The sequence below is a fragment of the Eschscholzia californica genome, unplaced genomic scaffold, assembly GCF_041429995.1.
Source record: "Eschscholzia californica isolate CP2 unplaced genomic scaffold, dmEscCali1.0.p SCAF_5, whole genome shotgun sequence".
NCBI classification, from domain to species: Eukaryota; Viridiplantae; Streptophyta; class Magnoliopsida; order Ranunculales; family Papaveraceae; genus Eschscholzia; species Eschscholzia californica.
In genome coordinates this window covers 20,842,641-20,865,539 of record NW_028238472.1, presented here as the reverse complement: position 1 = coordinate 20,865,539, position 22,899 = coordinate 20,842,641, and the positions used below count along the sequence as shown (strand labels likewise).

The 22,899-nt window shown below is 39.5% G+C and overlaps 2 protein-coding genes across 4 annotated transcripts; one reads left to right on the top strand and one right to left on the bottom strand.

Moving 5' to 3' along the window:
• The first annotated feature begins 511 nt into the window (after positions 1–511).
• LOC147537760 (inositol-3-phosphate synthase 1) lies at positions 512–4,795 on the top strand. 3 transcript variants are annotated; one of them, XM_086639297.1, is made up of 10 exons: positions 512–1,000; positions 1,157–1,225; positions 1,383–1,518; positions 2,148–2,395; positions 2,485–2,711; positions 2,934–3,049; positions 3,379–3,555; positions 3,647–3,835; positions 4,369–4,431; positions 4,553–4,795. In XM_086639297.1, the coding sequence occupies exons 1-10, from the start codon at positions 813–815 to the stop codon at positions 4,670–4,672; spliced, it is 1,533 nt and encodes a 510-aa protein (XP_086495423.1). In that variant the 5' UTR covers positions 512–812; the 3' UTR covers positions 4,673–4,795. The 3 variants fall into 3 exon arrangements, 2 of the variants coding, with proteins under 2 accessions (XP_086495423.1, XP_086495424.1); XR_015224949.1 differs by having other exon boundaries at positions 673–1,000; positions 3,647–3,926; positions 4,020–4,431; XM_086639298.1 differs by having other exon boundaries at positions 673–1,000; positions 4,300–4,431.
• A 6,112-nt stretch (positions 4,796–10,907) lies between these two features.
• LOC147537759 (non-specific lipid transfer protein GPI-anchored 11-like) lies at positions 10,908–14,353 on the bottom strand. The gene is made up of 3 exons (XM_086642080.1): positions 13,419–14,353; positions 13,093–13,119; positions 10,908–11,297 (listed from the first exon to the last, which is right to left on the bottom strand). The coding sequence occupies exons 1-3, from the start codon at positions 13,753–13,755 to the stop codon at positions 11,098–11,100; spliced, it is 564 nt and encodes a 187-aa protein (XP_086498206.1). The 5' UTR covers positions 13,756–14,353; the 3' UTR covers positions 10,908–11,097.
• Positions 14,354–22,899: the final 8,546 nt, after the last annotated feature.

Genomic DNA, 22,899 nt, shown 5'->3' with positions numbered 1-22,899 from the left:
AATTTTTTAGTATTCTAAGCAAAATCTCAGACGTCTAATACTAGTTCTCAGAGTCTCAATAATTAACCACTTCGAGTTAAAGATATACCTGATTCGCTTTCCCACAGTCTAAACATTACAATCCATAAAACGACCGGACTTGATGATCTACTTCGCCATTTGTCATATCTGACAAATCAAACGCATTGTCATCTTGATCAAATGATATCTTTATTAACCTATCACTTGTACTTATAACAAATGTAATGCTTGATTCCACTTACCATAACACCAATGTAACAAGGGAGGGGCTACAAGCACCGGCCCAAAGTGCCCCCATGTAACAACTCTTTAACCATCTTGCCAACATGTACAATCTTGACGTGCCAAAAGGCACCTCAGACAGTAGACATGAGCACGTGTAAAAATCACCTTAGTTGTCCACACAGATGTCCAATAAGTTTGACTGTGTCAGTCGCACGTATGACCATGTGGCTGTGGTTTTAACATCATCATCATTATTGAAACCGCTAGGTTTTCCATGGTAGTGGTTTAACTCAACGGCAGATTCCACACAAATCGGTTATTCATTCCCAAACAAAAAACACTGGACCATTTCTCACTTATCTCTCGCCACCTGTCTTCACCTTTTCTGAATTTTATAATTATAAATAGACTACAACTCTAGTCCACATTGGAGATATCACCTCATAACCACATCCTAGAATCCTAGAGAGAGAGAGAGAGAGAAAAAGGAACTACTCTAGAGGGAGAGAGACTGCTCTAGAACATCACTCCTTCTTTGAGAGTTGCTAAGATCAATTTGGGTGAAAATGTTTATTGAAAGTTTCAAAGTTGAAAGTCCAAATGTCAAGTACACAGAAAATAGCATTCACTCTGTTTACAACTATGAAACTACTCAACTTGTTCATGAAAACAAGAATGGTGCTTATCAATGGACTGTTAAACCAAAAACTGTCAAATATGAGTTCAATACAGACACTAATGTTCCTAAACTTGGGTAATTTTTTTTTCTTCATAACCTTAATTTTTTTTCTCCTCTTTTTCTTTATATTTTTCTTACCCTTAACTGTTTTTCCCTTGGTTTACTAATTAAGATAATTTTTAGGTATCTTTTTTTTGTTAATGTTGACATTATTTTGGTTAATCTTGGTAGGGTTATGCTTGTGGGATGGGGAGGAAATAATGGCTCCACTCTCACTGGTGGTTTGATTGCTAACCGGGAGTGAGATTTTTCATCATCCTTTCTTTTCTATTTTTGTCTTTTATATTTTTTAATTATTGTTGGTACTTTTAATTTATTTTATTATTATTTGGAATTTTATGAGGATCTTTTCTTTTAATTTAATATTCCCTAATAAGGATGTGTGTGATTTTGACAGAGGAATCTCTTGGGCTACCAAAGACAAAGTTCAACAAGCCAATTATTTTGGGTCTCTTACTCAAGCTTCAACCATTAGAGTTGGGTCCTTTAATGGGGAAGAAATTTATGCTCCATTTAAGAGCTTACTTCCCATGGTAATTTGCCCTAATTAATTATCGAGAGCGTCCATAGGTGCCCTCCAAAAAAAAAAAAAACTACTCTTGCCCTACTTCCCTCTTCGCTCGTTGACGGGCTGGGCCTAGTCTATGTTCCCAGCCCTAGTCTATGTTCGGCTTGATCAAAACAAACTTAGCCCTGTAGCCTTGCAAGTTTGTTGGGTTTGAACAGAACGGACTCAGGCCCTTAAACAGAGCGGATTTAGGCCAGTTCTAGACCCTTGGATGGCCCCCGTCTGGATCGAACTTAGGACAGCTCAGTCCGAGCCTCACAGGGAGTGCCAAGTGTCACGATCATATTCTTAGCCCGTCGTAGGCCCTCAAGTTTGTCCGGTGAACCGGCCGGACTTAGGCCTGGGCTTGAAGAGAGTGTATTTAGGCCCGTTCTAGGCCCTTGGACTTCCCCTGTCCGGATCGAACTTGGGACAGGTCAGTCCGAGCCTCACCGGGAGTGCCAAGTGTCACAATTATATTTCACACTTCGGCTTGTGGGTTTTGAGCGTATTATGTTTGGTCGACCTAATTGTCTGTCACACAAGACACCCTTAATTCTCATTTACTTTTCTTTCTCAAAAAATGGTACTTATTTATATGTTAATGACGTTTAGGTGAATCCTGATGATATTGTGTTGGGAGGATGGGACATAAGTGACATGAACTTGGCAGATGCCATGGCAAGGGCCAAGGTTTTTGACATAGATTTGCAGAAACAATTGAGACCATACATGGAATCACTTGTTCCTCTTCCTGGAATTTATGATCCTGATTTCATTGCTGCAAATCAAGGATCTCGTGCTAACAATATTATCAAAGGAACCAAGAAAGAACAAGTTCAAGAAATTATTAAACACATGAGGTACTATAATAATTTAATCCTATAACTAAGTAGTTAACCAATCTTAATTAGGGTTTAATTAATAATCATATTTTTGGAGTATAACACAGGGAGTTTAAGGAGGCAAACAAGGTGGACAAAGTTGTGGTTCTCTGGACTGCCAATACAGAGAGATACAGCAATGTTATTGTTGGGTTGAATGATACAACTGAAAACCTTTTGGCTTCTTTGGAGAGGAATGAATCTGAGATTTCTCCTTCAACTTTGTATGCTTTGGCTTGTATTTATGAAAATATTCCTTTCATTAATGGAAGCCCTCAGAACACCTTTGTTCCAGGTTAATATCTCTCTCTCTAGATCCTACTACCATCATATTATCTCTCGGACTGGGTCTGGTCTGGTCTGGTCTGGGACTAGGTCCGTACTGGGCTTGAACAACACAGACTTAGGCCAGTCTGAAGAGTGCCTTCGGACTGCGTGATCGGTGAAGGCGAGGACGACTAGCCTTTAGAGGCACTCTCTATGTAATGGGTCTGATGGTTTTGGGTTTTGTTTTTAGGACTGATTGATTTGGCCATCAAGCACAATAGCTTGATTGGAGGAGATGACTTCAAGAGTGGTCAAACCAAGATGAAATCTGTCTTGGTTGATTTCCTTGTGGGGGCTGGTATCAAGGCAAGTAGTACCTCAACTTCTTTGTCTCTCTCCAAAATTTGGTTTTATCTTAAATAAAATCATAAAACGGTTAAGATTACCCCTGTTTTTATATTAATAAAATGGGTAGTTTTAAAGGCACTCTCTATTATTGGCGCTTCCCTCCAAGCAAAATTTGGAAGAAGACTGAGTAAAGGGGCCAATAACATTTTCAGGGGGTGCTTCTAAAACTTCCCTAAATAATAAAGTATCCATATAGTTATAGAATCTTGAATCTTTGAATCTTTTAGTAGGTCAATAAGTGTTAAAATTCTATCTATTAGTGTTTGATACGAGTTTGTTTTGAGCAGCCAACATCGATTGTGAGCTACAACCATTTGGGAAACAATGACGGAATGAACCTTAGCGCACCCCAAACTTTCAGATCCAAAGAGATCTCAAAGAGTAACGTCGTTGACGACATGGTCTCAAGCAACGGTATCCTCTATGAGCCAGGGGAGCATCCTGACCATGTCATTGTGATCAAGGTATAAATAATGTCAATTACTAAAAATTTCATATTATCCCAAAAGTGTAGTTTTCAATTTTGACCTAACTTGGTGTTTTAATGTGGTGCAGTATGTGCCATATGTTGGAGACAGCAAGAGGGCAATGGATGAATACACCTCAGAGATATTTATGGGTGGAAAGAGTACTATTGTTATGCACAACACATGTGAAGATTCCCTTTTAGCTGCTCCTATCATCTTGGACTTGGTCCTACTTGCTGAGCTCACCACCCGTATTCAACTCAAATCTGAGGCTGAGGTAGTAGGATGTGTCCCTCTACATTTTGATTATGGGAGCTCCCGAAATTTGCCATAGTCCAGGCCCTTCCATCAGACAGCCCATTCCGAAGGCACTAAGATTGGGCCTACTTGTCATGCTTGGTTTGAACACCCCAGACTCCACCGTGGGTGCTTGGTTTGAACGTCCGACCCAAGCCCTGAAGGCACTCGGACTGGGCCTACTTGTCTTACGGGGTTTGAACAGTCCGGACTCCACCGTGCTTGGTTTGAACGCCCAACTCGAGCCCTGAAGGCACTCGGACTGGGCCTACCCGTCGTGCCGTGTTTGAACAGCCCGGACTCCACCGTGTTTGGTTTGAACGCCCAAGCCCCGAAGACACTCGGGCTGGGCCTACCCGTCGTGCCGGGTTTGAACAGCCCGGACTCCACGGGCTGGGTTACCCGTCGTGCCGGGTTGAGGTCTAAGGGGAGTGCTAAGGGAAGGGCAGGCCTATCCCAAGATTAATTTCCCTTTATCACTCGTTTCGTATGTCTGACTTTATGTTTTTGCAGGATAAGTTTCATTCTTTCCATCCAGTGGCTACCATCCTCAGCTACCTTACCAAGGCCCCACTTGTAAGCTTCCAACACCTTATGGTCAATTTTTAGTAGCAAGGGTTTTAGTTGAATCTCTTGATAAGCCATTAATTTGAATGTCTACTTTGAGATCACCAAATCAATGTGAATGTTGTTGCAGGTTCCACCAGGTACACCAGTAGTGAATGCACTCTCCAAGCAGAGGGCAATGCTGGAGAACATAATGAGGGCATGTGTTGGTCTGGCTCCTGAGAACAACATGATCTTAGAGTACAAATGATAGTTATTTGATGTGGGGACCTAGTGATGAGCCTGTCTATATAGTTAAATAATATAGTAGATAGATTCAGGTTTGTACCGCCTTTGTTATCTGGTTTTTAATGAAAGCGTGATTATTGTGTTCTATTTTATTTGTGCAAGTATTATATCTTTGAACCGGAATTGAGCACTTAAAAGTGTTGAAGTGGGGTGTTATCGGGTCATTTGTATTGTCAAACTCTTGAATTAAGACAAAGAATTTGCCTGAGTTTAGACCTAGGGTTTGCTTAATTGTAATTCTGATAGTGCAGTAACTTTTTTTTTTCAATCTCTTTAAGTGGATTTTAGTTTAGGAAAAGAAAACTCCTTGTACTAGACTACATACCTATTGTTGACTAAGTTTGCCAGACTGTTGTTGATTAAGAAAATGATAGGAGGTGTCTTGCTTGATTACCTTCAGGCATTTTAAGTGCGCATTTTGCACTAATAGGGGTGTGTTATCTCTTATATTTTCGGTCGGCGGTCCTCCTCTAAATTAGATATTTATAGGGGTGTGTTATCTTTGATAACATGTGTTATCTTTTCTTTACTGGACATGCACAAAGGGTATTTGGGATGACATTTGAAAAGTGATGGTGTCAAGTATTTCAAAAAATTCAGACAGAAAGTGTTTGAGATGTCAATACTTCAAATTTGAAAGTTTTCATTGCTAAATGGAACCATGATTAAATAGTGTGAAGAGACGAGTTGTCTCTTGATAAATGCAACGAAACTAATCAAGTAACCAAAGAGAAATCGAGTGGGAGAGATAACTTTGAATTGATATTGTATTCACTGTGTATCTTGTTTACAAATGAGGTTAGTATATATAGATATACAAGTAGGGTTTACATAAAATCATAACCAAATCTACATAAAATCATAACCAAACTATCTTCATGCATTCGGTTAGATCTAGGAATGGCCGAGTAGGTTGTTTGACCGAGTTGGGTTGTGGGCTGAGTTGTTGGGTCGAGTTGATGCTGGTGGGTGCCCCTAATACTCCCCCTCAAGTTGGAGATGAAATGGAAATAAGTCCCAACTTGCCAATCGTCCTTTGAAAAGCGTCACCACCTAGTGGTTTTGTAAAAATGTCTGCAAGCTGATCAGCTGTTGTTGTAAACCGAGGAGCAATTGTGTTGTCTTTAATCTTCTCACGAACAAAATGACAGTCAATTTCAATGTGTTTGGTGCGTTCGTGAAAAACCGGGTTGTCGGCAATGTGAAGTGCTGCGCGATTGTCACAATAGACTGACATTGGAAGAGAATGATCGATGTTGAAATCTTTGAGGAGAGACTTAATCCATTGAAGTTCGCAAGTGAGGTTAGCGAGAGCTCTGTATTCGGCTTCGGCCGAAGATTTTGCAACCGTAGGTTGTTTCTTTGATTTCCACGATAAGGGACTCGAGCCAAGCATAGTAAAATAACCAGTGGTCGAGCGCCGAGTCGTGGGACAGCCGGCCCAGTCCGAGTCACAATAGCCGGTGACATGGAGAGAACTAGAAGCCGATAGAAATATTCCATGGTTAATAGAACTCTTGAGATAACGAAGAATACGATGTGCAGCATCTAAATGAATGTTAGTCGGGTGTTGAAGAAATTGACTAAGATTATTAACTGCATAACAAATGTCCGGCCGAGTGACAGTGAGATATAGTAGACGTCCAATTAACCGGCGATAAACTGAAGGATCAGGAAGTGGTTCACCGTCCGAAGGACTTAAACGAAGTTTTTGTTCCATCGGAAAAGAAGAAGGTCGGGAGGCAGTAAGCCCTGAATCAGTCAGAATATCAAGGACATATTTTCTTTGACATAGAAATATACCTTTTGAAGAACGGGAGACTTCAATGCCAAGAAAATATTTAAGATGTCCAAGGTCTTTGAGAGAGAAAGTTTTGTCAAGAAAGGACTTTAAAGAGGTAATGGCAGAATCATTATTACCTGTTATAATAATGTCATCCACATAGACAAGGACAAAGAGTGAAGTGGATGATGATGTATAGGAAAAGAGAGAGTAATCACAAAGTGATTGAGTGAAGCCCCTGTCTAAAAGTGTAGAAGAAAACTTCGAGAACCATTGACGAGAAGCTTGTTTAAGGCCGTATAATGATTTATGAAGACGGCAAACTTTTGACTCCCCCTGTTTGGAAAATCCAGGTGGAAGTTTCATAAAGACTTCTTCATTGAGATCCCCTTGAAGAAAAGCATTATTAACGTCAAGTTGGTGAAGCGACCAACCTTTTATTGCTGAGATAGAGAGAAGAATACGAACTGTGACCAATTTTGCTACAGGAGCAAAAGTATCGTGGTAATCTAGTCCTTCTATTTGGGTGTAGCCCTTGGCTACGAGACGAGCTTTATATCGTTCTATCGAACCGTCAGGACGATACTTGATTTTATAAACCCATTTACAACCAATGGGATGTTTGCCAGGAGGCAAATCGACAACAGACCAAGTTTTATTCGACTCTAAAGCTGAAATTTCTTTTGTCATAGCATTACGCCAATCCGGAGATTTTACGGCTTGAGAATATGAAGATGGTTCATCAGTGGAGAGAACTGATGTGAGGAAGACTTTGTGAGAGTCAGAGAGATCATTAAGAGATATATAATTAGCCATTGGATAGGTGACATTGGAGGGAGACGAAGACTGACAAATATAATCTGTTAAGTGTGGTGGAGGGCGCCTCAAGCGTTGAGGACGAGCAGGTGGTACTGTTGGGTCAGGCGAAATTGCCTGGTGGGTGCCCGAAGAAGTGGAGGCAGCGGTGCCTTCAGGCTGATCAGGAAGCCTGTCAACGTGGTGAGGGGAAATTGACGCGGAGGTGCCCCCAGCATCAGATGTGGAGGTGCCTTCAGCATCAGATGTGGAGGTGCCTGCAGCGTCAGACGGTAGGATTGGTTGAGATTGAACAGTACCGTGAGAGGGTGATGTGAGATTGAAAGAACCATCATCAATAATTGATAGAAATGGTCGTCTAGTGGGAGGAGAAATCGACGCCATAGGAAACCGATCTTCGTGAAATAAAACATCACGAGATGTGATAATTTTTCGTGTTGAAAAATCATATATGCGAAATCCTTTTTGGCCATTGGGATAACCAACGAACATACCCGGAGAAGCACGGGGATCCAATTTTGTTTTGACAATCGGATGACGAAAATAACACAAACAACCAAATACCCGAAGGTTATTTAGATTGGGAGAAGTACCGAGCAACATTTCATGTGGAGATTTTCCATGTAAAACGGGAGTTGGAAGTTTATTAATTAAGTATACCGCGGTAAGGATACATTCTCCCCAAAAAGAAAGGGGGAGATGTGCTTGGAGACGTAAAGAACGTGCCACCTCCAAGATGTGTCGATGTTTACGTTCTACGACCCCATTTTGTTGAGGGGTGTAGGTGCAACTGGTTTGATGAGATATCCCATGTGTGGTGAACCAATTTTGTAATTCATTGTTCATAAATTCCGAACCATTATCGGAACGAAAAGTTTGTATCTTAGGAATTAAAATAGAACCATCCCCGGTCTTGAATTTTGTAATAGTTGTATTAAATTGATTGGAAACAAATGTGGTAAAATTAGTAACAAATTTCGTTGTGTCAGACTTATTAGGGAGTAGAAAAACCCAAGTACACCTAGAGAAATCGTCAACCATAGTCAAAAAATAACGACAACCTGAATTGGAAATAACCGAAAAGGGTCCCCATAAGTCGGCGTGAACGAGTTGAAAGGGTCGAGAAGAGATTGAAGTACTAGTAGGAAAAGGCAAACGCTTAGATTTAGACAAAGGACAAATATCGCACGGTTTATTATGAAATGAAATAGACTTCATACAAGGAACATTAGAAATTAAATATTTAAAACGGGAAATTGACGGATGACCCAATCGCCAATGCCAAATATTTAAACTAACATTATTGTTACTACTTGGAAAAAAAGACGAGTAAATCCTAGGGTCCGTGCGAAGAAAATAGAGTCCTTCCGATCGATCACCAAGTCCAATCGTTGATGCCGTCGCTCGGTCCTGAAAGACACACGAAGTAGAATCAAAAAGGACGGTACATAATAATGAAGTTGTGATTTCTGAAACGGAGATTAAATTGATTTTAAAATCCGGTACGTGTAAAACTTTATGAAGTTTAAAAGATTCGGAAAAAAATATTGAACCGATGTGGAGAACACGGATCCGTGTTCCATCGGGAAGTCTGACGAAATAGTCAGGAGGAGCGGGAACATAAGAAGTGAAGTGTGATAGTGTGGAACATATGTGCTTGGCCGCTCCGGAGTCGACGACCCAAGAGTGAGAGTTAAAAAACATACCAGTCAAGTTGATAGTCGGCTCAGATTGCTGGTCAGCATTGCTGGTGGTGCCTGTAGAGGTGCGGTTCTGGTCCAGCAAGGAAATAAGCCCCTGGTATTGCTCTCTGGTTAAGGATGTTGCTGAAGGCACCCCTGGTTGGGCTCCATAAGGTACTGGGTCAGAGGAGACCGAAGCAGCCAAGGCAGATTGATGTGGGCGCCCTCGTTGACGTGTCTGTGGGCCTGATCGATTTTGTGGATAACCATGCAGCTGAAAACATTGACTTTGGACGTGTCCATGCATGTGACAGTAGTCACAATAGGGACGTTGTCGCTTTGGTCGTTGAGATTCATTACGGTCAGGTCGTTGGGCTTGACCGACGGCTAGAGTGGCTGCCTCGACACCATTAGAACTTTTGTTGACAATATTCTGTTGAACCTCCTCCTGTTTGATGAGCGAGTGAATACGTAAAGTAGAAGGAAATGGATCCATGAGGAGAATCTGACTACGAATGGCAGAGAATCGATCATGGAGTCCCTGTAGGAATTCCATAGCTCGATCCTGATTCAACCTGTCAATCAAAGATTTTCCATGGTTACAAATACAAGGTTCAACAGTCGTGAGTGACTGAAGCTCATCCTGGAGCGATTTCAATTGAGTGAAATAAGTGGAGACATCTAATCCGTCTTGTTTCAAACAAGAAATGGCTCTCTTTAGTTGAAAAACTTTAGGAGCATTTGTTTGAAAAAAACGATCATGGAGGTTTTTCCATGTCTCTGCAGCAGTTTCATCATATAGAATTGATGATTGAATATCAGGAGATACAGAGTTGAGAATCCAACTAGCAACGAGATCGTTGCAGCGTTCCCATGAATGTAAATCCGCGGGAGAGGTTGGTTTGACAATGGTACCATCAACGAAACCAAGTTTGTCCTTGGCTCGGAGAGCTTTTGTCATACCACGAGACCAGGAGGCATAGTTATCTCCGGTGAGGGGTGGTTGAATTAACACAGTTGTGGGTGAGTCCGAATGGTGGACATCGAAAACTTGGGTGATGGGAGAAGCGGAAGCAGTGGTGGTATCCTCGGTAGTTGACATTGTTTCGAAAAAAAAATCAAGAAAGCTCTGTTACCATGTGAAGAGACGAGTTGTCTCTTGATAAATGCAACGAAACTAATCAAGTAACCAAAGAGAAATCGAGTGGGAGAGATAACTTTGAATTGATATTGTATTCACTGTGTATCTTGTTTACAAATGAAGTTAGTATATATAGATATACAAGTAGGGTTTACATAAAATCATAACCAAATCTACATAAAATCATAACCAAACTATCTTCATGCATTCGGTTAGATCTAGGAATGGCCGAGTAGGTTGTTTGACCGAGTTGGGTTGTGGGCTGAGTTGTTGGGTCGAGTTGATGCTGGTGGGTGCCCCTAATAAATAGTACAAAACAACATTGAATAATGGGTTGCTATGGTTGTGGAGAAAGCCATGATTGAGTGTCAACACTCCTAATTATTTAATGACCGTTGATTAGCAGAAATAAGTCAAATGGGAGTTAACGTCTGTACAATTTTCATTTTGGGAGCGTAATACATATCACTAAATATCTGGTTGTTAATATCAAATTAGCCCAATTATTTTGGCTTAAAGATGCCATTTGGTTATTTTATTTTGGCCACACCTTCAAACATGTTCTATTTTGCCCCAAACCACCATCTTACTTAAAGAATCTGTTTTATTTTTTTCCCCAAGAAAATATACCCAATTTTGGAGCCTTAGAAACCAACTCGAGGAGATTACTTCGCTACTCCACTTGGGAAAAATATAGGACTCATCTTTGTTCTTGTAATCTTGTCTATAATTAATGATTCATCTCTGATGCTACTTGCTCGGCAAAAACAAACTATTAGGCTCAACTAAATCAAATTAACCAAACGATGAAACTCTATTCAAACCATACATATATAGGCAACACCGACCACGAAAATGTCTCTGATGTGCCCAATATAACTCAAAATAAAACAGTGATAATAATCAAATTCATCCCCAAACCCTGAATATATTTAAAACTAAATGGTATAATGTAGATGGACATATTAGTTGTAGGAGCACCACGCGGCAGCAACCAGACTAACGAAGAGAGCAGCAAATGACATGGAAGAAGCGGGTGATCCATTAGATGGAGATGGAGCAGGTGCTGATATTTGAGATACGCTGTTACCTGATTGAGGTGCAGGTGTTGGTGCTGCTGATACTGGTTTCGATGATGCTGGAGATGTAGCTGACGGAGATTGGGCTGCAATCAACACAAAACGGAACATGTTTAATACCCCAATAGATGGTTGAAAATTTGAAACTAGAACGTAAAGCATTACAACGAGAATAGGTTCCATGACCAAATGAAGAACCATTCAACAACAGTTTATGTGATCGTCATCGAAGACAAAAAGCACGGAAGAAAAAAGGAACGGCAATCAACAATAGTTCAATAAAAATATGGTATTGCCAATTACATGCTATGAAGTATAATATAAGAAGATTAAAATCTCATTCCGCCATAACATGGAAAAACAAAGTGTCGAAGTTCAGGAATGAACTTGGTTATGTGAAAACTAGTTTATCCACTAAATTATGCAGTCTTTAGTAGTTAAGATTTCCACTAAACGGTTTATTTCAAGTGTAAACAAATTTCAAGGAAAGATGCCACATTTGCTTTCGCTAGCTTCACGATGAAAGCCACTACCAAACCATAAAAACAAGAAAGCGGTCCATCTCGGAAGCTGATAAAGGGGAATCTCATGATCAAGAATAAGCATATAAGGTTATCTCCACCATTGTTGATTGGTTGAATTTAGACGCCACAAACTAATATGGGCAGTGTCAGGCCTACACTTAATAATATGCTCAGCAGTCACCAGGACCTGGCTGAGAGTCAGGGTTCTGGAGCCGAACTTTAATCTTGGTCGTTTACAGGACCACGGTAAGAAAATTAATAGGCGCCCACTACATGTGGGCCGGAAAGAAACTCCTTGTAAGTGGGAATAAAACAGATTAACAGACCAAGGTTCGCAACATCATCTTGAAATTGAATGATACTTAACAAATTTTGCTAAAAAATTTAACCAACAAATGGTATAATTAAGAACAAGCATCATACTTGTGGGTGGGTTCTCTTATGCAAAGATTGTAAACTTGTTTCATCCAAATACAACTTGAGTTAGAAATAAGCTTCTACTTAACTTCTAAAAGTCAACCTACATCAAATGACCAATCTTTTCATTTTCCAGGAAAAAGTAAGATCAGAACTTTGATCTCTCCAATGGAGAGACATACATCATACATGTTGTCACCCGAACAAAGTGAGCTTCATATCTTTTCATTCAAAAGGTATAACTTAAGAAACAAAAATATCTCCTAATCCCAACTTAATTTGATCTCACACAGAGGTCAAAATTCTTGTGATTGGTGCACTACTTGACAAATGAATGATTTTTTTTCAACTTTTTCGGAGAAAATGGGAACGAAAGAAGAAAATGGGAACGAAAGATTTACAATATCCTTGACATGCTGACTCATTTTCACTACAAGACAAAGTTTGACTACGAACTAGACCACTCTACGTAAGAGGCTCAGCCAGTTAAGGATTTTGTTAAAATCCTTTGTACACTTGGCATTTGTGGGATCTAAGCCCCAAACTACCATCAAACAGGAGATGGTTACAAGGAATTGATGGTACTATCAGCAAACAATATTAACAGTTAGATTAAACAAAGTAAAAACTCTGACTTGGTCAAAATATTTTCGAATAGCCTAAGAACTATTTAAAGCTACTATTTCAACAAAAAAAAGAAACTATTTAAAGCTACAAAATTTTGAAAAACAGAGATTTGGGTTTCAAATTTAAATCCTTTTATGATGCATGAAGTTACTTAAAACTAAATGACCTAAGAACTATTCTCCATCAAAATTAGAAAAGAAACTATCACTCTCTTCCCTAAAACTCCGAAAAAACAGAATATAAAAAGATTAAAAAACAACTAATTTTAAAAAGAATGCAGGAATATAAACCAAAAAAGTTAAAGTTTTCATACCAGGAGATGCACCACCTGAAGGAGAAACTGCAAAAAAAAAAAAATCAAGAACAAATGGGATGAAAGAAGAAAGACAGACGAAAAATGCTACGGAACAAGAAAAACTAAACAGACTATGGCAACAAAAAAACACTGGGAGCAAGAAATCTTATGTGGCTTGCCGTGTTTCGTGCTTCCATGATTCTTATTCATTGAACCGTGAATCAGGGCAAGCCGCATAGAATTTCTGTCTAGTTTTTCTTGTTCTCTGCCATGACTCAAGACAAAATCCCCAAATCATAAATAGGATGAGAAGACAGAGAAAGGAGAGAGAGAGATGAACTCACGTCCACATTTAGTGATAGGAGGAGTACTGACACCACAAGCAGAAGGAAGGGTTAAAGCTTTAGTGATATTCAAAGGAATACCCAATTGACCACTGTTTTTAAATGTCTCACAAAGACATTCAGCATCAGTTTTCAACACAGTTTTCAACCCACTACAACACCCACCTTCTGGTTTTGTTAGTTTACTTCCATCACTAACAAAACTTAAACAATCAGCCATACTAAATATTATTGTTGAACAATCATGTCCTGGACTTGGTGCATTTGGTTTTGATCCACAATTTACCCCTCCAAATGCAAATATTGCTAATACCCATATGACAAAACTAAGCTTCATAGCTATTTTTACAGTCTAGTAGAGAGAAATGTAGAGAGAGAGAGAGAATGAAGAAAGAGAACCTAAATGTTGGTGAAGGTGTTTTTGTTTTCGGAAAGTGGGAAGTAGTAGGTGAAGGGATTGCAGTTTTTTGGTTCAAATTAATAAGGGAGATAATGGGGAGTCCAACTTTGCTAAAACACTAATGAACTGCGTCATGTGCGCATCATTATCTCTTTCTCTTCATCTTTCACTATCTACAAAACGCTTTCGACCCCTTCACCCAAAGTGACCTACCTACGCGTGTCTTCTTCACTTTTTTTTTTTGATGAGAGGTGTCTTCTTCACTTGATATTTGAGAATTGGGATTTCTCCCTTTCAAAGCATTTAGGAAATTTCTAGAGGACTACTTTGTGTGGTTCAGTTTCGCGGTACAAAATTTTGGACAATTCTTGTCCCTCAAATTCCTACTATCAATTTTTTTTGTACAACTACGGACAAACTTTTGTTTTCGGGGATCTTTAATATTTTTACATTTTTTTTTAATACTATTTTCCTTCCCCCCTCCATCTCTATCTACTGTTTCCTTTCTCTAATTGTTCCGGCAAAGGAGACGTTTCTTCTTCTTTCTCTTCTACAATTGCCTCTCCTACATCTCTTTCTACTACTCCCAGTCTCCCACCCATTCTATCTGTTCCGGCGAAGGAAAAGGCCTCTTCTGCCGGAAGGTCGACTTGTTTAGAAGAATTTTCTCCTGAACCAGTGTCTGACGTTCCGGCTAAAGGGAACAAATAGAGAAAAGAGAAATGTTACAGTTATTTAGAATTTCTTACTTAAAGATGACATGCTGACTCATTCGGGTAAAAGAACGGTCCAGATCGTAGTCAAATTTTGAAAAAACTTTATCTTGTATTGAAAGTGAGTCAGCATGTCATTCAATAAATGATCTTCTAAGTACTTGTAATGTATCTCTAGAAAAAAAGGGTGGGACTAGGAGAAAGAGGGAGGAAAGAGAAAGAGAGGAGATAAATGATGGTGGTAGTCGGGTAATGGTCGCCGAAATTGGTGGTCGGAGTTTGGCGATATGGGAAAGAAGAAGGAGTTTTACTGTCAAGAAAATTTTGACAAAAATCACATTTACCCTTTCAAATTTTACATTCCGAAAATTTTTCTTGTTTCCCCATATCAACGATCTTTTTTTGCTGAATTTTTTGTTTTGGATTGAATGTTAAGTCGTAGAGATAGTCCACAGTTGAAAATGGATGTTTCCCTTCTATGGTAAGGTTGGCCGACTCTTCATCCTCTCCACTGACCACCACCTCTACCTCTCATTGCCACTTTTCTATTTTTTTTTCTCGTATTCCAGCGAAGGAGATATGACACTTTTCGTGGAAACTCTTGTTCTAGTTGGGGAATACTCTCCCCTTTTGTTGCGATTGAGAGGTAAGTGTATAAAGGGGGAGAGAGATTGAGAGGTATAGTAAAAAAGGAAAGATATATCGTGGTGGGAGGACAAAGAATGAGAGATAGAGAGAGAGAGAGAGAGAGAGAGAGAGAGAGAGAGGGAGAGAGAGAGAGAGAGAGAGAGGGAGAGAGAGAGAGAGAGAGAGAGAGAGAGAGAGAGAGAGAGAGAGATAAAGAGGGGAAGAGAAAAAGAGAGGGAAAGAGATACTTGGATAATTGATTCTGGTGTTACAGATCATATGACTTTTGATTCTAGACAGGTCTCAACCATTACCCAATCTTCACATAATTGTGTATCTACTGGCAATGGCACCTCATCCCCTATTGTAGGGGAATGACCTATAACCCTAACTAATACCTTGAACTTAGACTCTGTTTTGGTTGTCCCATCTTTAAATCATAATTTATTATCAGTGCCTCAAATAACTACCACTCTATTTTGTGTTGTCATCTTTTGGCCTGAATTTTGTGTATTTAAAGATATCCAGACGAGGCAAACTATTGGTTATTGTGTTAGGCGAGGAAAGTTGTATTACTTGGATTTAGCATCTGAAAGCTCTAGTAAATTGCAACAGGCATTAGTAGTGACCAGTTCTGAAATAAAAATAAAGCTGAAATATGGTTATGGCATCGACGTTTGGGGCATGCCTCCTTCGGTTACCTTAAGAAATTATTTCCATCGTTATTTATTAAATGCGATGTTTCAAGTTTTCAATGTGATGTTTGTACACTTGCAAAGAGCCATCGTGAATCGTTTCCGTTAAATTTAAATAAAAGTCCAACTCCTTTTATGATCTTCCATTCTGATGTTTGGGATCCATCAAAGGTTCCTACTTTGGGTGGGTCACGGTGGTTTGTTACCTTTATTGATGATTATACTAGGATGACTTGGATGTGTTTGATGAAATCTAAAAGTGAGGTAAAGTTATTGTTTAGAAGGTTCATAAATTGTTTAGTACTCTGTACAACGCAAATGTTTAGATACTTCGTAGTGACAACGGAGGAGAGTATATGGACCATGAACTTCGAACTTATTTGGATTCTTATAGTATCGTTCATCAAACTACTTGACCAAATACCCCTCAACAAATTAAATAGGGTCGATGAAAGAAAAAAATCGTCACTTATTAGAAGTTATCAGGGCTATGTTGATCGAAACACATATGTCATTATCTTATTGGGGAAAAGCACTTCTTGCTGCAACTTATTTAATTAATAGAGTACCTTCTACTACTATTGAGTTTCAGCCTCCATTTTAAGCTCTATCAGATGCTACTACCTCTCCTACAGTTTCAAAGTTACCTCCCCGTATCTTTGGTTGTGTAGCATTTGTTCATCTTCATGAGAAACAACGTATAAAATTAACTCCAAGAGCATTAAGATGTGTATTTGTAGGGTACGCTGCAAATCAGAAAGGGTATAAATGTTATCATCCTCCAACTAAACGAATGTTTGTTGCATTGGATGTTATCTTTTATGAAGATTCCAAGTATTTTTCCCCTGAGTCTGAACTTCAGGGGGAGAAGAGCAAGCAGGAAGTTCTGACTCTTGATTATGAAGAAACAGATAATCATGTAAAAGAGAATAACATTGGATATAATATTGAAGTAAATTTGATTCTTGAAGAAACAAGGAGAGTTGAAATTGAAATCCCAGAATTACCACCACCTGAATCGATAATGGAAGAAAGTGTTAATGAACTCGTTGAATAAATTGTGGATTTGCCTCCAATTGAAACCGTTGAACCAAAGGTTAGTAATACACCAAACCAATCACTTGTCGAGGATGTTCCTGAAACACCTTCCGAACCACCTAGAAAAATATTACCGCCGCGTCAAACTAGAGGTGAATACCTCTGGTTTGACTTTACTAGACAACTCAGGTTCAAATGTCTCTGTGTAATCGAAAAATATTCCTAAACCGGCATAGGAACCTGAGTTGTCTAGTAGAGTCAAGTAGCCTATGAGCCACTATGTGTTAGGCCATCGATTGTCGGAATCAAATAAATCATTTATAAATCAATTATCTAATGTTTTTATTCCTAACAATATGCAGGAAGCCTTATCTGATCCAAAATGGAAAGCAGCTATGAATGAGGAGATGAAATCCTTACAAAAGAATGACAGTTGGGAGCTTGTTGATCGTCCATTTGATAAAAATCCAGTGGGATGCCGGTGGATTTATTCGGTGAAGTACAAAGCAGACGGTATAATTGAATGTTACAAAGCGAGACTAGTGGCAAAAGGCTACACTCAAACTTATGGAGTCGATTACACAGAGACATTTGCTCTAGTTGCAAAAATCAACACTATTCGCGTATTGGTATCGTTAGCGGCGAATTTAGATTAACCACTATAACAATTTGACGTGAAGAATGTTTTTTTGCATGGGGAACTGTTAGAAGAAGTCTATATGGACCTTCCACCGGGATGCAAGATACCAAAGATACATAACCAGAAGGTGTGTAGATTGAAAAAATCATTGTATAGATTAAAACAATCACCAAGAGCGTGTTTTGGAAGATTTACAAAGGCTATGAAAGAACTCGGGTATCGCCAAAGCAATTCTGACCATACCTTATTTGTAAAAAGGCAGAAAGGAAGACTCACACCACTTATTGTATATGTTGATGACATGGTGGTTACTTGAGATGATCCCTAATAATGAAAGGCTTTACAGAATTACTTATCTAAAGAGTTCGAGATGAAAGACCTTGGTCCGTTGAAATACTTTCTTGATATTGAAGTATCTCGATCTAGTAATGGAATTTATCTATCCCAGAGAAAGTATACTTTAGATTTGTTACACGAGGTGGGTATGTCAGCATGTGAGCCGATTGATACACTTGTCGAAGAAGGATTAAAGTTGTTCGTGGAGCCTAGTCAGATACCAGTTGATAAAGGAAGATATCAACGACTCGTTCGAAGGTTGATGTACTTGACACACTCGAGGCCAGATCTTGCATATGCGTTAAGTATTTTTAGTCAATTTATGCACAATCCCGATGAAAAAGACATGAATGATGTTGTACGTATTTTAAGATATCTGAAGGCGACTCCTTGAAAAGGTATTTTGCTTACTAAAAATTCGAGTCGTCAAACTGTTGATGCATATACTGATGCAGATTGGGTTGGAGAAGTAAAAGGTAGGCGATCCACTGAATGATATTTTACCTTTGTTGGTGGGAATCTAGTTACATGGAGAAGTAAAAAACAAAATGTTGTTGCACGTTCAAGTGCACTCTGAGTTTAGGAGTATGTCAGATGGCATTTGCGAATCATTATGGTTAAGACTCCTCTTGTGATTTATGATATCCTCCTGAAAGACCAATTCAGTTATATTGTAACAATAAAACAACATGCGATATTGCTCACAATCCAGTCCAGCACGACCGTACAAAACATGTTGAAGTAGATCGATGTTTTATTTAAGAAAAGTTAGACGACAACATTGTGGAGTTACTAAAGATCTGATCTGAAGATCAATTGACTGATGTTCTTCCAAAAGCAGTTTCAAAACGAATATTTTTGAAATTGGTAGACAAAGTTGGGCATGTGTGATATCTATGCACCAGCTTGGGGGGGGGGGAGTGTTGAAATATCTTTCCTATATTGAGATATTAGAAACTATTAAATATTAAAAACTGTTATTTAGAAACTACTAGATTTTTTAGTAACTAGTAAATTGGAAACTAGTAGTATTCTAAGTGAAATTGTTGAAAGGCAAGATACCCTCATTAGGGCTTGTCACTTGTATTTATAGAAGTATAATGTACATAAATTACAATAATAGACATTGAGAACAAAGACAATTACAAGTATGTATAAATATATGTTATCACCCCCCCTCAAGCCGAACGACGGGTCCCAAGTGAAAGCTTGAAACATAGCTCTTCAAACTTTGACGTTGAAAGTCCCTTAGTAAAGATATCCGCTTGTTGAGACTCACTTGGTAGATATTGCACACGTAACTTGCCTTCATTTACTTGCTCACGAACAAAGTGAAAATCAATGGCCGAATGACGAGTCTTGGAGTGTAAGATTGGATTTACCGCCAAATATGTTGTGCTTAAATTGTCGCAATGAATAATTGGTGAAGTAGGAGACACATAACCCAATTCATTCAACAAATTCTTTAGCCAAATGATGTCAGCAGCCGTATGAGCCACGACTCGATACTCAGCCTCGGTCGATGACCGAGCCACGGTTGGCTGAGTCTTTGAGGCCCACATGATTAAGTTAGGGCCAAGAAATATACATGAGCCGGTTACGGATCTTCTATCATCGGGTGACCCGGCCCAATCCGCATCTGAGAAGCCTAACAATGGCAGAGATGAAGATGATCGAAGTGTAAGTCCGGTTGTAACCGATCCTTTGAGAAATCGAAGGATTCGTTTGGCTGCTTTCCAGTGAATAGTGGTGGGATTATGCATGAATTTAGACACCTGATTGACTGAGTATGCAATGTCCGGCCGAGTTAGTGTTAGGTATTGTAATGCTCCGACGAGACTTCGATACTCTTGTGGATTCGACAGAGGATCACCATCAAGCTTAGATAGCTTCTTACCAGTTAAAGAAGGAGTAGACACAGGCTTTGAATGTAATAAACCAAACTTAGATATTAAATCAATTGTGTATTTTTGCTGAGTAAGAAGAAGAGAGGAGGAATCTCGAATTGCCTCCATCCCCAAAAAATAACTTAATGATCCCAAATCAGTAATATCAAATTGGGATTTTAATTTTGAAATCAGAGATTGTAAAATTTCAGGTGAAGAACCGGTGACAACTATGTCGTCCACATAGAGTAATAAAATGGTAATACCTGAAGAGGAACGAATGATGAACATTGAGGGATCTGAAATCGATTGATTGAACCCTAATTCAAACAAAAACGAACTGAACCGATGATGCCAAGCCCTTGGTGCTTGTTTAAGACCATAAATCGCCTTTTGTAGTTGACAAACATAATCAGGATGATCCTTATCTTCAAAACCCTTAGGCTGAGACATAAACACAGTTTCTTGAAGATCACCATGCAAGAAAGCACTCTTAACGTCCAATTGACGAATTTCCCAATTTCCATTAACAGCAAGTGAAAGGACTGTTCGAATTGTGGCCGGACGAACAACGGGACTGAAAGTTTCGGTGTAATCAATACCTTGCTGTTGAGTAAACCCACGGGCAACAAGCCGAGCCTTATGACGAGCTATCGATCCATCCGAATTTTGTTTGACTCGAAAAACCCACTTGCAGTCAACCAAATTCATATTTGAATTCTTGGGAACTAATTTCCAAGTTTTGTTTTTATGTAAAGCATTAATTTCGTCTGCCATAGCTGCACGCCAGTGTTCATGTTTGAATGCTTGAAGGAACGTTGAGGGTTCGTCAAGCAGAGATGAATTTTCTAAAAGAGGTAATTTGGACAAACTGGTTGTAAAAAGAATCTTTGCCTTTCTCGTACCATCACGACTGCGAGTTATCATGTGATGCTTTGAAGAGGTAACAGTGTTGTCGGTGGTTGAGGACGGTGGTGGTAAAGGATTTGCAGTAGAGAGAGAGAGAGGTGCAGAGTGGTGGTCCTCTGAATTAGGGTTTTGGGACGAAAGTGAATCAGAGGAGTGGGAGGCAGGAGACGACAGTCGTTGGACCACAGGGACAGGTGGAGGAGAGACAGAAGAAGGTGCAGACGAACGATCAGGATTTGATAATCGCTGGGCCTCACGAACAGATGTAGGGTTGATAGGTTGCGTGAGAGATGAATGGCCAGGATTAGAAGAAGGAACTAGTTGACGTGGATTGGATGGAATGGACGATGAGATGGACCCATCTGATGTGGGAAGGACACGGTGGACAGAGGTAAGGGGTACAGCTCGATTTGAGACCGTTGGAGTATTGGAATTTGAAATAACAAACCAATTTAGGGTTACAGGAGGAGAAGATGACGAACAAATTGGGGATTTTTGATTTTGAAGGGGAAATGGAAAAATTGACTCATCAAAAATCACATTTCGAGAAATATAAACCCTATTAGAAGATTCATCTAAGCATTTGTAGCCTTTATGGTCCGGACTGTAACCTATGAAGATGCAAGGCTTCGTTTTTGATTCAAGCTTAGAAGATCGATAGGCAGTGAGAAGAGGGTAGCAACGACAACCGAACACACGAAGAAACGAGTAATTTGGTGGTTTCCCTGTAAGTTTTTGATATGGAGATATGTTATTGAGAATACGAGAAGGGAGTCTGTTAATGGTGTAAATGGCAGTCAAGAATGTATCAGGCCAAAGAGAAAGAGGAACAGAGGCTTGGTTTATCAAACAAAGAGAGGTTTCTACTAGATGACGAATCTTTCTCTCAGCCACCCCATTTTGTTGGGGTGTATGAGGACAAGATTTCCTGTGAATAATGCCATGAGAATGAAGGAAGGAAGAAAAGGAATTACTAATGAATTCTCCTCCACCATCTGTTTGAAAGATTTTGATAGGTGTGGAGAACTGCTTTTCAACCATGGCTTTGAAGTTTTTAAAGTGAAATTCAACTTCGGATTTGTTTTTAAGAAAATACAGCCATGTAAATCTTGAATAATCATCCACAAGAAGAAGAACATAACGAAAATTAGAGATAGAGGAAACAGGAGAGGGTCCCCACAAGTCAGCATGTATTAACTCATTTGGAGAAGAAGAAAGATGATTAACAGTGCCAAAAGGAAATTGATGATGTTTGCCATTAATACAACTAACACATTTAGTTTTTGACATTGAAGAAGTTGTTAATGGTAACAATTGATTTCTAACTAAGAAATTAAAAATCTGCAAATGAGGATGACCCAGACGAGTATGCCATGTATCCGCAGATGTTCGAACACCAGGAGAAAGTGATTGAGCAAATAGAGTAAGAGGAGGAGTTGACACTGGGGATAGGCGAAACAATCCATCTCTAATCGTTCCTTGTAAAAGTATCCTCCCTGTGGGAAGATCCTGAATAACAAAACCATTTCGATGGAAGATGACAACACAGTCAAAATCATGAAGAAGCTTAGAAATAGAGATTAAGTTCTTTTTGAAGGAAGGCACAATGAGAACATTTTTGAGAGTTATAGAAGAGGAGAGAGGAACATTACCAACACCAGAGACTGAAGCAGTATGGCCATTGCCCACCATTACTTGGTCAGGAGCTTGAGTATCATTTCTTGATGCAATAGAAACATTATCAGAAGCAATGTGAGATGTAGCTCCAGAGTCTACATACCAATTTGGGTCTGAAGAGATGGAATCAATCCCCAAGGTAGCAAAGGAGTGAGAGAGTTCTTGTTGTCGTTGGAGAGAAAAGCATTGCCTAGCTGTATGTCCTGGACGACCACAAAATTGACATATGATAACTGATCGATCAGGATGAGGACCAAGAACAGAGTGAGAGTTGGAATAGGAACGAGAAGAACCCCCTCTGTTTGAATAAGAGCCACGACCACCTCTGTGACCTCCTCTGTTTCGTTGAGAATAGGACCCCCGACCTCCTCTGGAAGAGTTGTTTGAAAAACGAGGAGGGGGAGAGGACATTTGAGTGAAAAGAGCAGAGGGTTGAGGAGTTGGAGGTTGAAGTAGCTGAAGACGACATTCATGAGTTAAGAGATGAGAATGTAATTCAGAGGAGGTAGGTGGTGTGAGTCTGGTGGTCATTGAGGTTACAAAACCTTCATAAGAAGGAC

What these genes read in the sequence shown, in the direction of transcription:
- LOC147537760 (XM_086639298.1), top strand. Translation starts at nt 813, where the DNA reads ATGTTTATTGAAAGTTTCAAAGTTGAAAGTCCAAATGTCAAGTACACA. An exon ending in TCAGAACACCTTTGTTCCAG is followed by an intron (nt 2,712 to 2,933) that starts GTTAATATCTCT and finishes TTTTGTTTTTAG; the next exon opens with GACTGATTGATTTGGCCATC. An exon ending in AACTCAAATCTGAGGCTGAG is followed by an intron (nt 3,836 to 4,299) that starts GTAGTAGGATGT and finishes TGCTAAGGGAAG; the next exon opens with GGCAGGCCTATCCCAAGATT.
- LOC147537759 (XM_086642080.1), bottom strand. Translation starts at nt 13,755, where the DNA reads ATGAAGCTTAGTTTTGTCATATGGGTATTAGCAATATTTGCATTTGGA. An exon ending in TCCTATCACTAAATGTGGAC is followed by an intron (nt 13,120 to 13,418) that starts GTGAGTTCATCT and finishes TTTTTTTTGCAG; the next exon opens with TTTCTCCTTCAGGTGGTGCA. An exon ending in TTCAGGTGGTGCATCTCCTG is followed by an intron (nt 11,298 to 13,092) that starts GTATGAAAACTT and finishes TGTTGATTGCAG; the next exon opens with CCCAATCTCCGTCAGCTACA.